The sequence below is a fragment of the Pinus tabuliformis genome, chromosome X (assembly GCF_031772625.1).
Source record: "Pinus tabuliformis cultivar Carrire ecotype Pingquan chromosome X, CPIR1, whole genome shotgun sequence".
NCBI lineage: Eukaryota > Viridiplantae > Streptophyta > Pinopsida > Pinales > Pinaceae > Pinus > Pinus tabuliformis.
The window spans coordinates 1623969118-1623984781 of record NC_142308.1 but is presented as its reverse complement, the minus strand read 5'-3'; the positions used below and the strand labels follow the sequence as shown (position 1 = coordinate 1623984781).

At 38.1% G+C, this 15664-nt stretch overlaps 1 protein-coding gene across 3 annotated transcripts in view; it reads left to right on the top strand.

The window, feature by feature from the left end:
• The window catches only part of LOC149146258 (Tetratricopeptide repeat (TPR)-like superfamily protein), a 381927-nt gene that overhangs the window by 292252 nt on the left and 74011 nt on the right, over positions 1-15664 (top strand). For all 3 annotated transcript variants that reach the window (XM_089453142.1, XM_089453143.1, XM_089453144.1), the window contains 2 exons: positions 10518-10673; positions 10787-10975. In XM_089453142.1, the coding sequence (XP_089309268.1) occupies positions 10518-10673; positions 10787-10975 (345 nt within the window). The remainder of the gene's footprint in view (positions 1-10517; positions 10674-10786; positions 10976-15664) is intronic.

Genomic DNA, 15664 nt, shown 5'->3' with positions numbered 1-15664 from the left:
GTCTTTTTATCTTTTCCCCCTTTATGCTTCTTCTTCCCCTCTTTAGAAGCGTCTTGTTGCTGGAAGGTGAGGCCACTTCGCTCTCTTTCTCTTTCTGGAAATATGGTTGCAGATACAAAGAAGTAATGTCCGTGGTTCGTGGGCTGCTACAGTGCACAGATCGTCTGTGTGTGCTCTACCTCCTATCTCTCCTAGCTATCTTTGCTCAACTAGGAAACAAAATGCTCTCGAAAGAATGGAATGCCTCTTCCTCCTAGTGGCCTGGTTATAACACAACCTGATAACCTACTAGTGGTGGTTATAACACAACCCGATAACCTACTAGTGGTTAAGTTTGATTACATCAACTCTTAACTAGAGTTACAAAATAAACTCTTCTAGAGTCTTTTACATCACAAACACGTGGCTAGCCCCTTTTCAATGAATAATGGGGGTTGACACGACACCCTCTCGAACTATAGGTGTGAAAACAGAAGGTCAACCTCTGAGTGGCATAACTTTTTCATACAGATTCCGATTGATGTGTTGCTTGTGTTGCTGGAAAGCTCTCTGTGTGTAGAATAACATCAAAAGGTGTGGCGTTCAAGAAACAAAGTTTTACCCCAAAAAAACGTTGTTTGATGCCTCAAAACGCTCTCGGAAGGTTTCAAACCCTGTTTTGCCAAACTGGGTCCCGTCGGTAAAAACTGTCCGGTGCGCTGATTCCTCCACTTTTTCCTCTCCAAATGCATCGAGATGGATGAAAAACAATATAATGATGCAATTCAGATCACAAATGATGCAAGCTTATCGAGACAAATAAATCTCTAGGAAATTTCATTCATATAACATTGGCCCATACATTAAATTAGCTAAAACATGCTTAATTCCACATTTCAATTATGCAGCAACTAGCCCTAATTTTAGCAGTATGTAGCAACAAGAATAACCACGTCAAAATTTACTTACAACGTTATAGAATATATCCAACCAACATTTTGTTTGCAAATAAGAAGCTCCAAGATAGAAATAGCCCAAATCAATACATCAAAATTCATCCATCCTCCAAAATAATCCTCCAAGGAAAAAATACGAAGTTCTCTAAAGATAGAGAGATCCCAAGTCAAGTGATGATAGAAATGAATGTGTCTAACATCAACATATAACCTCCTAAGGACTTCGAATTAGCCTATGGGCCCCGAAAGGTAAAATAATGTGCAAATAATAACTCCTAATGGTGGCAAGCCCAACATACTAGCTCATAATGTAAAAATAAGCCTCACAAGGGACCAAATAATAATGTATGCATGTTGTAGGGCCCTCCAAAGGCTCAATAACATCTTGAAGTGCCACATTGAGGAATAAATTCCTTGGAACATGATGGGCAAGGGGTGGCCCCTTGTTCTCCAAGTAGTAGACTTGTGGTGTTTTCAGCAATGTTCCACCAAGTCCCCGGGACGGGGAGACACGGGTGCGGGGAGACGCACAAAGGGGACGTGTGGGAGTACCCTCAAATTTTAGGGAAATTTAGGGGGGAAGGGAGAACGTCGGGGTATATAATTTTTAATTATATATATATATATATATATAATTTTCATGTTCATATTCACATTTCAATAATGAAAGCATATTAAATAGACTAATTAGTAATACTATCTCAGTGGGTCTGAGGGCACATCAATGACCCCATGGGTCTCCATATGAATCAGAGATTCCTATAGATCCTCTGCAATGGTCCAAGTGGTAGAATGAATGTTTCCATGACGTCGTACAAGTGCTGGGGCATCTGGTAAGAGTGTGGGGTCCCTGTGGTGGCCTGCGGGACATAGTGTACCAAGCATGCCACCATCATCCCAAAAGTGGATCGCTAATAGTCTCTGAATATCCATGAAGATCTCTAGAGTGTTGTCTGCTACTGTGGAGGCTCATGGCTCTCTATGCACACCCTACGAGTGCCAATGTTGACCTCTGGGGGTCAGGATCCCATATAGGGAAGCCAAACCCAAATGGAAACCACCTGCAATCCTGCATAAGATCCAATGCGTCCCCAAGGCTTCCAATAGAATTAGTCATTAAAATAATCGGGTAAAAGAGCTTACAAACCATGGATAGCAAAGTGGGCACTTCATAATGGCATGTCCTTTCGTAGTGGGCTTTTGCATGTGCTAGTGTCTCCAGGCTCCAAAGGGGTTTAGCCAGGTACCTTATTAGGTGGCTTCACTCTTAGAGGGGATAGTATGTCCAAAGTACATCCTTCTCATGGGGGTGGCAAGTGACAAATAGGTGAGACGAAATAGGGAATGAGAGGGGCAACCCAGGGTCACATAATGGGGCATAGGGGTAGCTAGATAAGGGGAAGCCCACACCTGGGTATATAGTGTATAGGAGGGAGCAGTTGTGGTACATGAGGTGCCTCAACGTTGATTCTCCCACCCTTCTTTATATGCCTTTTGCCTTTTATGCCTTTTCTTTAATTAACTGCTCGAGGCTCAAAGGATAAGAGCATGATGTGTATTATATACCAGTGATTATCCCTTTTGAGGTAGGGCGGTTCATTGCCCTCTAGGGGTTGGGACAATCACGAGTTCCTAAATGATAGAGGAGGCTCATCTAGGGCCTATGGAAGCAGGGTGATGGCCACGGATGGGGTAGAGCTCATGTGTTTGCTTTTTCCCATGTGCTCATTGTTTGTCCCGGCCATCTTTTGCATTTTGTGGTACAATTTTGTGTTAAATGTGGCCAATTATGCTTTTTCTTCTTTTTTTGGTTGCTTCAACCTCCGGGGCATCATTCTAGGCCTGACCCAAGGTGGGGCCAAGGGGATAGGGAGGCTAACCATATGTGGACCAAGAATGGGAATGTGGACCCAAGTGGGAGAAGTGATGAATGGGGGTATAGTGAATGGAAAAGGAGTAGTATGTGCGGGTAGAGGAGCGGTACCACACACCCAAAGTCAGGGTTTCCCAAGTAGTACCACGCTACAACCAAATGGTCAATAAAGGAGATCCCTGTTGAAATTTCTAAGTTTAACTCATTAGAAATTCTTCCTGTACTATCTGGTTTATTTCTTCCTACTTGTTTAATTACTTGACAAGTTACTTACCATGTAAATACTGAAAATAAACACAAGTACAGTATCAACATCTACAGATTATCAACTGAAAGAAAACAGGCACACAAGTGACACCATTATTTTGGACCAATGTCCCCAAAAAAACCCAATGTGGGAAAACCGGTGCAACTATTCAGAGGGTTTTATTATTATGAAATTTCAGAATACATTCAAGGTGCCAGAAATGGCCCACTCAACAGAGAATGCCCTCGGCAGTAGTACCTCTTCTCGAAGAGAAATATTCTGGCTGAATAATCACCGGATGAACGATCCCATAGTAACAATTGCAGCCCCCACTGCTTTGCGTCACTCTAATAGTGACTGCATCACCCTATCGCTAATAGTCCCACGAAATCCTTCCAACATTGCTTCTTGGCCCTCCTTTAGCTCTGCTAGCCTCTGCGTCAGCTTCTGGAGCTTCTGCGTCAGCCCCTAGACCCTCTGCGTCTCACATGCTGGCCTCTCTTGGCTCTGCGCAACTCCTGACTGCCTCTGCATAGCACCCAACTGCCTTTACGTCAACCTCTCTGGGCTCTGCGCTGTCTCTCTGGTACTAACTCTGCCTCTCCGCTATGAATTCACTGCCCCTTGCTGCTGATCACTGATTTTATCTCTCTTAGCAAACCCCGCTATAGAGAATAGAATGACTGATCACTTTGGTGTGTTCTCCAACTGACCCTCAAGCCTCTTATACTTTTCTTGTTGGTCCATCAATGACCGAGATTAAATCTCTAATCAACTGCTAAGATTAGGTTTGGGTTGATCCATGACTTTTGGAACATTCTAACCCATTTTTATATTAATACCCATTAATATTTTATTTTTCCTAAGTTTAGACTTAGGAACTCCATTAAAAATATTAATTATCTTAATATCTCCCAAACCGGTTAGAATCTGCCCAAACCATTTCTTGGTTTTGGAGATTTTATGAGATTTAGCCTCTCTACCAATTTTCATGGCTAGAGCACATTCAATGCTACCCAAAATCAACAATTGCATGTGACTAAGATCCAAGGATAACAACCAAAAGAGATATGAGCAATAAAGTTCGAGCCAGAGAGGGACGCAGTGTCAGTGAGGGGTAGGAACAGTGATCCGGAGGAAGATTTCCAAATCTGGAGAGGCAACAACAAGAGGTCGAGTTATTCCCAGTGCAAGCAGCTTGAGTGCGGGTAGTGCGAGTGCAAGCAGAAGCTCGAGTACGGGCAGAAGTCCGAGTACGGGCAACCGCGTGAGTACAGGCAGAACCCTGAGTACGGGCCGGAACGCAAGTACATGTAGAAGCGTGAGTACAGGCAACGTGAGTTGCCGGGGCTTCTTGTGGAGGAAGGGAAATTCCCTTAGTTAATTTCGACCAGATTTTCTTGTTGTGGATTGCTAGTTTCAGGCATGCAGATTTTACTCAAAATTTCACTTCTACTTAATAATACAAACCCTTAGCTGCTACATTGATTTTCTTAAGTTGGGTTTTTTGGGGACATTTGTCCAAAAATAATTATGTCGATTTTTTTGTGTGAGAGCAAGTATTTTTCTTAGTTTCTAGCACTTTTGTTTTCCGCAGTATTTTTGTGAAGGTTGCAGTGTAATTATTTTGTTGTTGTTGTAGCAATAAATTGTTAAATTAATTTATAGTTAGAAGAAATAATTCCAGTTATTGCAATAGAGTTGAAAATTTCACACACATTATCCATGAGATGACGCACTTGGACTACTGTGCCCAACCGACATACCATTATGGAGTGGTAGTTGATATGAGACCCAGAGGAGGTTTATCTCACCCTTGAGACATGGGAGGGTTGGCACCATCATTAGAGCCCTCATTTGGAGCATTATACAAGCTTATCTATCTTTAGGAGAACCATGAGACCAACATTTGTACCTCAAAACCACTTTGGGGCTCCACACGATGACTTGCATGGAGAATTAGGGGTTATCCCCTAATTTTTGATTTATGGAGCTCTCTCTCACATCTTGGCACCTCAAGGACTCAACGTGGTCCTCCAACGACCCTACATCAACATGATGTCATCAATTCACCTAACATATGGATGGCTAATTCATAATTTTTGAAAGCTATTTGGTCGGCTTGTGACCAAGGCTTGTTTCTTGCTCATTGTTTTAATATTTTGGGGGCTAATTAGGCTAATTCGACTTAGTGAGTCTCATATAAATAGAACACAAGTTCATTTGTGAGAGATCATCATCATTAGTTGGGATTTTTGGCCTCTTTGGCTAATTCACACTTTTTCTTTGGAGAGTTTTTGGAGTATCTTGGATGCACTTTGATATTTGGGGCTGATTTTTTTTCTTGTCTTGGAGCTACTTCTTGAATATGGATGGATTATTTCATGACTATCCTGTAAGTTCTCTTGTTGATGAGAATCTTTCTTTGAAATTGTCTAATGTATGTAATTGGTGCAACTAAAGTAAATGCTCCTGTGCCCCAATTTTGTTGAAGGAGTTTTGAAAGCTGTTTGGTGGGATTTTGCATATGTTACTCATGGTATAACATGTAATGAATGTTCCTAGTGATGAAATGTTATTTTTCTTCATTAGACTCCATATTCTAATAGTAGGTAATTGTTGAAGGTTGGTAGCTTCCCTGATGACAAATTTGGCCAATCTATAGCATTTAGGACTCCATTAGCCCTAGGAAGAAGGCACTAGCTTAAGCCATTTGTGATCACACCTCTCTTTCTTCCATATTTTCTCTTAAAATTTTGGTCCCCTCTTTCTGGACGGCTAGGCTAGGGCATAGAGTGAAATTCATGAGAGGAGTTGTGGATTCCGAGAGCATAGTCCTCAAGCCTAAGGTCTTATCTATAAGACCTCAAAGTTTGGGAATTGTCTCTCGTGTTTTCATCCATAAAAATCTTTGCCCCAGGTGTGCCCTAGAAGGGAAACCCTAGCTTGCATTCCTTTGATTTGGGCATTTCTTTGAGGGTTGTATGAAAGACCTCAAAGTTTGGGAATTGTCTCTCGTGTTTTCATCCATAAAAATCTTTGCCCCAAGTGTGCCCTAGAAGGGAAACCCTAGCTTGCATTCCTTTGATTTGGGGACTTCTTTGAGGGTTGTATGAGCTTAGTATTCATTGGAATAAATCTTAAGAAGCCCTTTCTCCTCCTTGCCTTGACCTTGGAAGCACTTCTTCACACAATTATTCATAAAACCTTAGGCCTTGTGCAAGATTTCTCTAGGTCTCTTAAAGAGAGCGAAAGCCCTTTTGAAGTGTTGAAACATCATATAGAGCTTCCTTTGAGAGACTTTTCTTTATCACCTAGCACCATAAACCCTAGAATATCAATCAAAGGTGATCATCTACTTACCGAGACTCCTCCCATTGGTGAAAGTCTGTAAAGAGCAAAGGACTTGATTGCGGTGACAGTGGGTCATTGTCCCATTGTTATCGCTAGGTCTAACTCTTTGTCCTATAGAGTTTCCCTCCGTAGGGCTTATTGTGTGTGGTAACAGGGCTTACTACTTGTTGACGACTGTAGTGTTACCTGATGATTATATCAAAGACTTGATGCCCAAGGATGATCCAGATGACACTTGTACCATCAGATATCATCAGTCAACATAGTTTTTTAAACTCTACTTCTATTTTCTCATCATCTTTCTTGTACCCAGATTCCACACCCTATGGGGAATTGTAATAAGTGATACTAGTAAGGATGAGTTTTGATTCTATAAGAAGCGTAGGATGTTGGGACTCGATTAACAGAGGAGTACATCTTGGAGTGTTTTTTTAATCTGGTTAATTATCCCTTCTTTTTTCAGAGGCAGATGATTTTTTGGGTTTTTCCACTCACTTTTGACCCCAAAGTCGGGGTGATGGTTTGAAGGTTGAGTCCCTAACACATCTTAATGTCTAGAGTCGATGTATATTACCATACTAGATCACACAAAAAAAATTGTGGAATTTGGTTAGGTCTAGGTAGTCATTTTTAAATTTTTAGATTTTTCGCACTGCGGAAATTACTAATAAAATTGTATTTGTAATGTAATAAGTGATGTGTAGAGAAGTTGTATGGGGTATGAGTAATGAATTTTGCACTTCTCACCCTCAACTTTCTACTATGACACACTTTGAGGGTTTAAAAAATGCATTTTGAATCCTCAAAACCCAGTTTTCTTAAGTTTAGTGGGGAATTTGGCAATTAATTAAGCCATAAGTTAAATAAATGGAGAAAAATAAATATCCACACATGCTAAATGTTGTGGAAATGAGGTGGAAAATTATGGGGAAGTTAAAGTGAAGTCCCAAGGTGACGTGGACTTCTAAAATCAGGAAAATGACATGTGCTCAAATAAAATCGAATTTTTGGCATTAAATGAGAAAGTTGCTTACTTGGAAATTCGAATCTGTGAAGTTAATGCACATTTGGGAGGATTTGGGAGAATATTTGGTAGAAATGTTTGTGGGAAATTGTCGCCACGTAGGTTACCACCCATATACACTTGTCATTCCATCATAAAATTCGAATTTGGCATAAAAGGGAAGAATAAAATGTTGTCCACTTGCAAGAATTCGATTTTTACACTTGGAATTGGAGTTCCATTCAACAAATTCAAATTTCTCTTTGGGATTATCACCTCATGCCACTTGTTTAATCACTTCTACATTGGGATTGGCTTCCATAGTTCTATATAATAGAGCCTTGAGCTCTCATTTGTATCAATTGAAAACGAGCTATTGTGCTTGGGGAATCGCTGCTTTTATGTACACTACTGAAGAGCATGTTGAAAATTAGGTAAGAATTGGAGTTTCGCTCCAATTCCTTAGTCTAATTTTTGTAGAATATGTGTAGATTATATTTGCTAACTTTCCTCTTTGTTTTACACTAAGTTTGAGTGTGAGTTTTGTTGAAAATTCAGATCTATTTATGGACTATGCTCACCTTTTGTGTTGACAGGATTGAGGAAGCTAAAGTTTGAAACTCTAACTATTTGTTGCAGGACCGCAAGAGCACTTGAGGATCAACTTTAGAGAGGCCGTGGACAATCTTGGATAACAAAAAATTAGCTTGGTTGTGGGCCTTTGTGCACTTGTAATTTTCAGATTTCAAGAGTTGTTTCTTTGCCATTGTGGTTGCCACTTCTTGGAAGGAGATCTTGCTTCCCATATACTCCTATTTTGTAATTCAATGTTCCATCTTTTGGGCAGCCCATTAAGGGGCCTTGTACTCATTGTAAAAAGCTAATAAAAGATCTATTTTTCTTGAGGGAGCTTGGGTTTTACCCATGGCATCCCTTCTCTCCATTTAAGGAGAGAAACATGTGGGTGAATTAACTTTTGCATCTTCTCATTTTCCATTTTAATTGCATGCTTAAAATTTACAACCCCTCACGCATCACATTTTGATTTTGTTCAAATAAGTTTGCCACAATTCAACTTAAGGTTTTGCATTCTCCATTTTATATGTTGATTTGAGATACAAACACTTTACTTTGAACAATCTACTCTTCACATGTTCATTAACTTAATTTTTTATAAGTCATTTTAATTTCATATTGCAAATTCAAGTCCATTTCTTTTGCAAAGTTAATCAATCTTGAGTTCACTTAATCACAAACATTGTTATTTACTTATATGCAAGGCATCTCTCAAGCTTTATTTGCTTTTGGGTAAATCACAAAACTATCACAAGGCAAAGCAAATATTTTTCACAAATCCTATGTGTATGTAATCTTGTGTTTAAGACAATTTTTATCATTTAGTTAAATTTTGCAAATTTACTTGCATGACATAGTAGGCATATTAAATTAGTTGCATTTTACAAGCTTCCAAAGCCTCATTCAAAATTAACCTCCAACTTAAGTTGGTTGTATAGACATTTAGGGACCTTCCACCTCTATTGACTCCTCACTGTGAGATCTGAATTTTCGGGCGAGGGTGAGGTCTAAGGATTGGAGTTTAATTGAAATCTTGCTTTTAGAGTTTAACTAATAAAATCAACCAAGAGCACATTTACATCATCATTTTACTTTACTTGCAATTTCCCATTTTGCTATCTTGATGTGTTTTGAGTTTCATTTGTAAATATCATTCTTTTCAATTCAAAAAGCATTGATGATGCAAATATTGTGAGTTCTTTACTTTTGCAACAATTTAATTTTCTTGTACTCAGAATATTGATCATTGGTGTAGTTCCATTTGATGTTATTGTTTTGATGATCATGAGTAATTGATGTATCTTGTTATCTGGGGCATTTTCTTCCGAAGTACTGTTTCCTTTATCATTGCAATCGGTGTTCATATGCTTATTTTGGTCTAACATTTGAATTGTCTACCATCGTATCTTGATTTCATTTTTTGAGCAAGCTATTGTTATTTACTTGAAGACACTGATCTATACTTTGAATGTATCATTGAAATTTGCACATTTATTCATACGCTGACTTAATTATTGGAAACAAGTTATTTTTTACATTATCTTTCCTCGTAGAACCTCATATCATTTTTAACTTAACTTTTGATTAGGGACCACCCCCCTTAGCTAACCTAGGAGATAGCATAGACAGAGAGAGTCGGGAACCATGTGACAACCCCTTTCTTGAGTTCCTTGCCACTAACCACACCTTGTGGGGTTGAAGGCTTCTCTCACTATCCTGTAGGTAGGTGCAGGCGGCAGGTGACGACACTACCCAAAGCCCTGATCCTAGCACAAAAGAGGTGTGTGTCATTTAAGAATGGGTTAAGACAGCCATTTTCCTATTATCAATGGAAGTATAGTTAGTTGAAATTAGAATGAGTTAGACCCCAAATTATATGGTTGATCATTAGGAGCTAGGTCCATAGCCTTTTGCCAAATAGCAGTTGCCACTTGTTTGTGGTACCTATATGTGCAGAATATATTGCAGTGCCTATTGCAATGCCTTGTGTGTAGTTTGGAAGGTGTCATGCTTGTTTGTAGGTGCACCAACAATAGTACATGAGATCTACTTTATCTAAGTATTTGATGTGTTTGTTCCATTTGGAATGTTTTTCGGGTGTTTGATGATGGTCCTGATGTTGTGATTAATATACATGTGGAATATGTAATATTTGGACACATAATAATCTTTGGGTATACCGTATTCTCATGGTATTATGAAGTCTAGATTCACACCTAGGATGTTAAGAAATAATTTGTTTTCTTAAATTAGTAGTAATTGAAATGTTCACACACTGAAATTACTATGCAACTTGCCACGGAGCATGGAATGGAGTTTACTTTATGGTATTTGGAATTTTTACATGTTATCGATGAAATTCTGAACAGGTGAAAAGTGGATCCAATTTGTTAGATCTTTCAATATTGCTTGTTAGATGAATGTTAGAAAAGCATAGATATGCAGTGAGCTTCTAATTCTTTTGCATTTGAGTCCAATGTTTGTGATGATACAGTCGAACTGAGTTTTTTTGGATTGAAAATGCTACAGCTGAAGGCTCTTGGAGCAGAAGGTATGGTAAAAGAATTGCTACAGTATTTACATCTTGCAGAAGATCACTTCAATAGTAGAGATGCTCGAAGTGCTCCATTGCTTGGAACAAATGTGTACAATACTGTTCTTCATGCACTTGTTGAGGAAAAAGAAGTATGCATTCTATTTTCAACAATTTGAACTGTGAATATTACGTGCAATTTTAGATTAGGAAGTTATTGCCTGTAAAGAAACTGACCTGAGAATTCTGTGTTTTCTTTGACCAGGGGGATGTAGCCATCGATGTTTTTGAGAAGTTGAAAGTGTTTGGTTTCAAACCTGATGCAGTAACATACCATATTATGATGGATTGCTGCAGCCTTACAGGAGATTTACAGTCTGCCCGTGCATTGATGGCCACAATGCTGCAGGATGGATTCACATTTCATGCTCGTACTTACTCAATCCTGATGAAGGTAATCCCTAAAATGAACTTTATTAGTTTTCTTTTATTTTTTTGCAATAACATTTTTACCACAAAAAGGGTTCTAAATTGACAAATTGTCATAGGCTAGATCTTTAGAGTTGTTTCAGGATAAATATTTAGACTTTAGAGTAAGCCAAGTTTAACATTTTCCAATGTCATTACCTAAGAAAGATGGAACTTGGAAATCTAACATGAAAGGCATAATAACATCAAAATGCTATTGTTAACCTTTTGTGAAGGTTTTGAATTTTCTCTATTAATAGATGAAATGTATCAGGTGACCTAATTAGGACATTAAAGAGATGCTTTAAAACTTTATTGCACAGTTATCACATGTGTGAGTGAGCATTATCTTCATGCCACTGAAGTTGATCTTTTAACAAGGTTTTGGGTTTTCTCAATTTGATCAATTGTATTAGTTGATCTAACTGGGGCATTATAAATGTGTTATAAAACATTTCAGCATGTCCAATCAAATATGAGTGATCATTATCTTCAGGTAATTGAAGTTAACCTTTCAATAGTGTTTTGAGTTTTCTCTATTAGATCAGTCGTTTTAGGTTGCCTGCTTGGACATTAAAATGATGTTCTAAAACTTGTTTTGATGTCTATGGCATGCAAGCGAGTGTTATCTTAAGACCATGATCTTAAGATTTTTGAATTGGCTAGGCAAGGATATCCCTAATGGTTCCTGTCAATACCCTCTTGGAAGACATATTGAGTTACTTGATAGCGAAAAAGATGGAACTCTGCTAGGACACATTCTTTACCTTGATGTTCTAGGATGTTTTAGGAAGGAAAACATAATAGTCAGAAGACTTATATAACTTCTCCAAATGAGATTGGATTAACTAGCTAGAACTCAAGACTAAATCTTGTATGGTAATTTATATATAGTGGCCTTGGAAAAAGTTAAAAATATCATGCTTGATGCATGTTTATCTCTCAGATCTGTTCTGGGAAAACCTAGGAAACAACTTTGAGTAATTAGCCTAAGGTCATTGCTAATTACTCCTTTCAGACTAGTGCTTCTCCAGTGATGGGCATGTCCCTACTTTTCATACATTTTCAATACTTAGAAAATCTGTGGTTAGTATGAGTGATCGGAACACAAATAGGTTCTCCTTGATATGTGTGCAAGAAACCAAGGACACGATAAATCTTAAACTAAATAATATGAGTTAGAGTCCACTCCACAAAACAGCTAGACTATGAATGGCAAAAGAGATGGACATGCACTTTATGTGAATAATATCAAAGGAACTTAGACCATTGACACCACTATAATGAAAGCTAGAAAGGATAGAGAGTGATTCATAAGGCCTATTCACAAGAGAGGCTCAATTAAATAGCTTGCTTGCTTCAAAAACTAGGTGATGGGCTCTCTAGGAAGGGCTAAGAGGATTCTTGAGCCTAGGTTTGGAGGGTCTTCCTTGATAAGGGTCTTCCCAGAATTAACGATCTTTATGGATAAGAGGCTTCTATGTAATCCTTGTGGAAATTGAATTACAAAGTTGCGAGATCACCAGAACCAAGTGGACCCAAAACCAGGTCAAGGGTGTTGGAAAATGTAACTAGGTTCAGTCTTCATTGTATGTATTTGAGTCATCTTGTAATGTACTTGTCAAAAGAATAAAGAAAATTATTATTATTATTATTATTTTATTATTATGACTTATTAAAACATGGGTTTCATGCTTGGGTTATCATGTTTTAGGTCAAAGTCCCCATTGAGGACTTCTAGGATTTATTTTGAGTCAATAGAGTCATTGTACTTTTAAAGAGACCCTTCTTGGGCTTTTGAATCATGTAAAAATGTTTAGTATTGAGTCAAATATAATTTATGTATCCTCCACATCAAGTCGGCCTAAAAGAGATCAAGTCAGCCTAAGGACATCAATTCGACCTCCCTTGAAGCCTATAAATAGAAGCAAGTCGAATTCATTTGGAGCATCACATCTCAAGCAAGTTCAATATCTCTAAGGAAGCCGAAAAAGTGTGAAGTGGGTCTAAGGAAGCCAAAGGAAGTGCGAGTTGGGTGGAGTCTAAGGAGAAGAAGAAAAACAAAATTTTGGTGCCTCTCTCTCTTTGTTTCATGCCCTAGTTTGGGAGATCAAAGTCTTAAAATGTTTTCCTAATGCCAAAAGCTACCTGATGCTAGATGCTGCTAAATAGTCGAAGTTGCTGGAAGAGAGGTCAAAGATCTGGGAGGATGACTTGGTGTGGAGGGAAGGCCTAGTCTTTGTCTAGGGTGAAGAGTCTCAAAGAATACTATTGAAATGAAGAGAATTTTCACTGAGTTTTCCCCTCGAAGGGGGTTTTGCCCTGGCATAGTGCCTATATCTAGTGTCCATTGTTTTATGTGCTTTTGATTTGGTAATTGCTTGATGAACTAAAAGAAAGAAGATATAAAACTTAATAAGAAGTCAAGAACATCACAAGTAATTATCAAGTATAAGAAAATCTTTTTGCCTTTCTGATTTTCTAACATGGTTTCAGAGCTTTGGTGAAGAAAGAAGAAAAAGGCAGTCTCAAGCACTTGATCAAGGAACCATTCAAAAGGATTATCTCAGGGAAGGAGTCTACTATATTCAAGGAAGATGTCTAACACAATCAAGGGAGAGAACAAACTTGAAGGAGCCTCAAACTACAGGTCTTGGAAGAAGAGGATTGACCTCATCCTTGAAAAGAACAAGGTGCTAGACTTGGTCAAAGGAAAAGTAAAGAAGTCTACAGATGACTCTAGTGATGCTGACAAATTAAAATTTAGAGAATTAGAATTGGTGGCCATGACTCTAATGGTACAAGGAATAAAGGACAATCTTGTCCCATTTATAGCCAACATCAATCATGCTCAGGAAATGTATGAAGCCTTGTCAAAGTTATTCACTATTAAGAACATTGGTCAAGTGGCAAGCTTAAAGAATGAACTAAGGACCACAAAGATGACTAAAGAAGATACAATGGCCTCCTTCTTTGTGAAGATAGCAAGAATTAGAGATGATCTTTTGCCCATTGATGAAATTGTTTCAGACAAAGAACTCGTGATCACCGCTCTATTAGGATTGCCACCTACTTGGGGTGCATTTGCTACAGGACTTAACAGTTGGAAGGAAGCTCCCACTTTTGAAGAACTATGGACTGCCTGTAGTCAAGAAGAATTGAGGATCTCTCTAGTTGTCAATCCTGAAGAAGTATCTAATGCCTACATTGCTCAATACAAAGGAAAGAAATTGAAAGGACCAAGGAAGAAAGTAGACATGTCCAAAGTAGAATGCTATCAATGTCATAAGAAGGGTCACTACAGGAGTGACTATCCCAACAATCCAAGAAACAAGAAGAGAGATAGAGATCATGCTAACATTGTTGAAGAAGAAGATCCAAAGAAAGTCAAACCTGAAGAATCTAATATAAGGGACCTACACTATTAAGTCCTTTGCTTCTAGTCCTAGATATTCTATTTTGTATTTTTGATGTTTTAGAATTTATAGGTTTTTAACATGTTTTTGGAAAAAGACATTGTTTGTTTTTGTAAGTTTATAGGTATCCCTCAAGCTTTGGAGGGAGCCCCCAACAACTCCCAAAGATAAGTATCTCATTTCCTTTCAGTTTTTGGTTTCATGTACTCATTTAGTTTTGATTATATTAATACTAATCACCATTCTCCCTCTATTGTCTTGATTAGGAAGACATCTGCCATGACCTCAAGGAATATGGAAGAAAGCCACCCCTGATAAGGTTTGTTAAGTAACACAGGTATGCCTTAAATTACAAAACACTAATTTCTTTATAGTAATTGTTTATTCATTTGATAATATGTTACTAACATTGTTGTGTCTAGCTATATTGAATCATATTGATTCTTGTTATGGGTGATTCATCAATTGATAAGTCTACCCCGACCTTATTCTTAACTGATTTTATAGAACCCTAGACATGTTCTTTGGAAAACCCTAACCTAAGAGTATGGTAATGCGAATATTTGAAACCCTAAACTACTTAGGGATATTGAAAAATTACTATTTGAAGTTTTTATTGATGATGTCATGTTTGATTAGGAAAACCTAACTTGTTAGGATTGAATGATAAAGTCTAAAATCCCGAACCTTTGAAAGTTTTGGTAATGTTGGGTTTGCTATGTTCCTATATTGAAACCCTAACTCATTAGGGTTTGGTGGAATGTGTAAGCAAGACCCTTATAATGTCTTAGAAATGATTTCCTTGGTATGTGTGTGTTTGTCTGATCAAACCCTAGTCTAATCAAGTTTGTTGTATGTCTAACTCTTATTGATCTTTGTGAAGTTGGGTTTGACTAACACATGATATGAAATGCCTATGCATGATGATGAAGTCCTAGATGTATGAGTTGACCTATTTGTCGGTGGTCATGAATCCTAGGGTTTGGAACTAAGCCCTAGTCAAAGTTTGTCTTTTTGGGATGATAATATTTGTGAAATTCTGGGGTTTTGGAGTTGAAGCTTAGCAGAAATAAAAATCTTTGATGTATGATGACAATATGATGATTTGAGATTTGTGTAAGATTGATGAAATCTGAGGTTTAGTTGGGATTGTTGTTTGGTTGAAAAATCTAGGGTTTGCAACTAACCCTAGTGGAAGATGGTCATGTTAATGACTAAGCTGTGATTGGTTTTGATTGATTCTCTTATATGAAGTATAG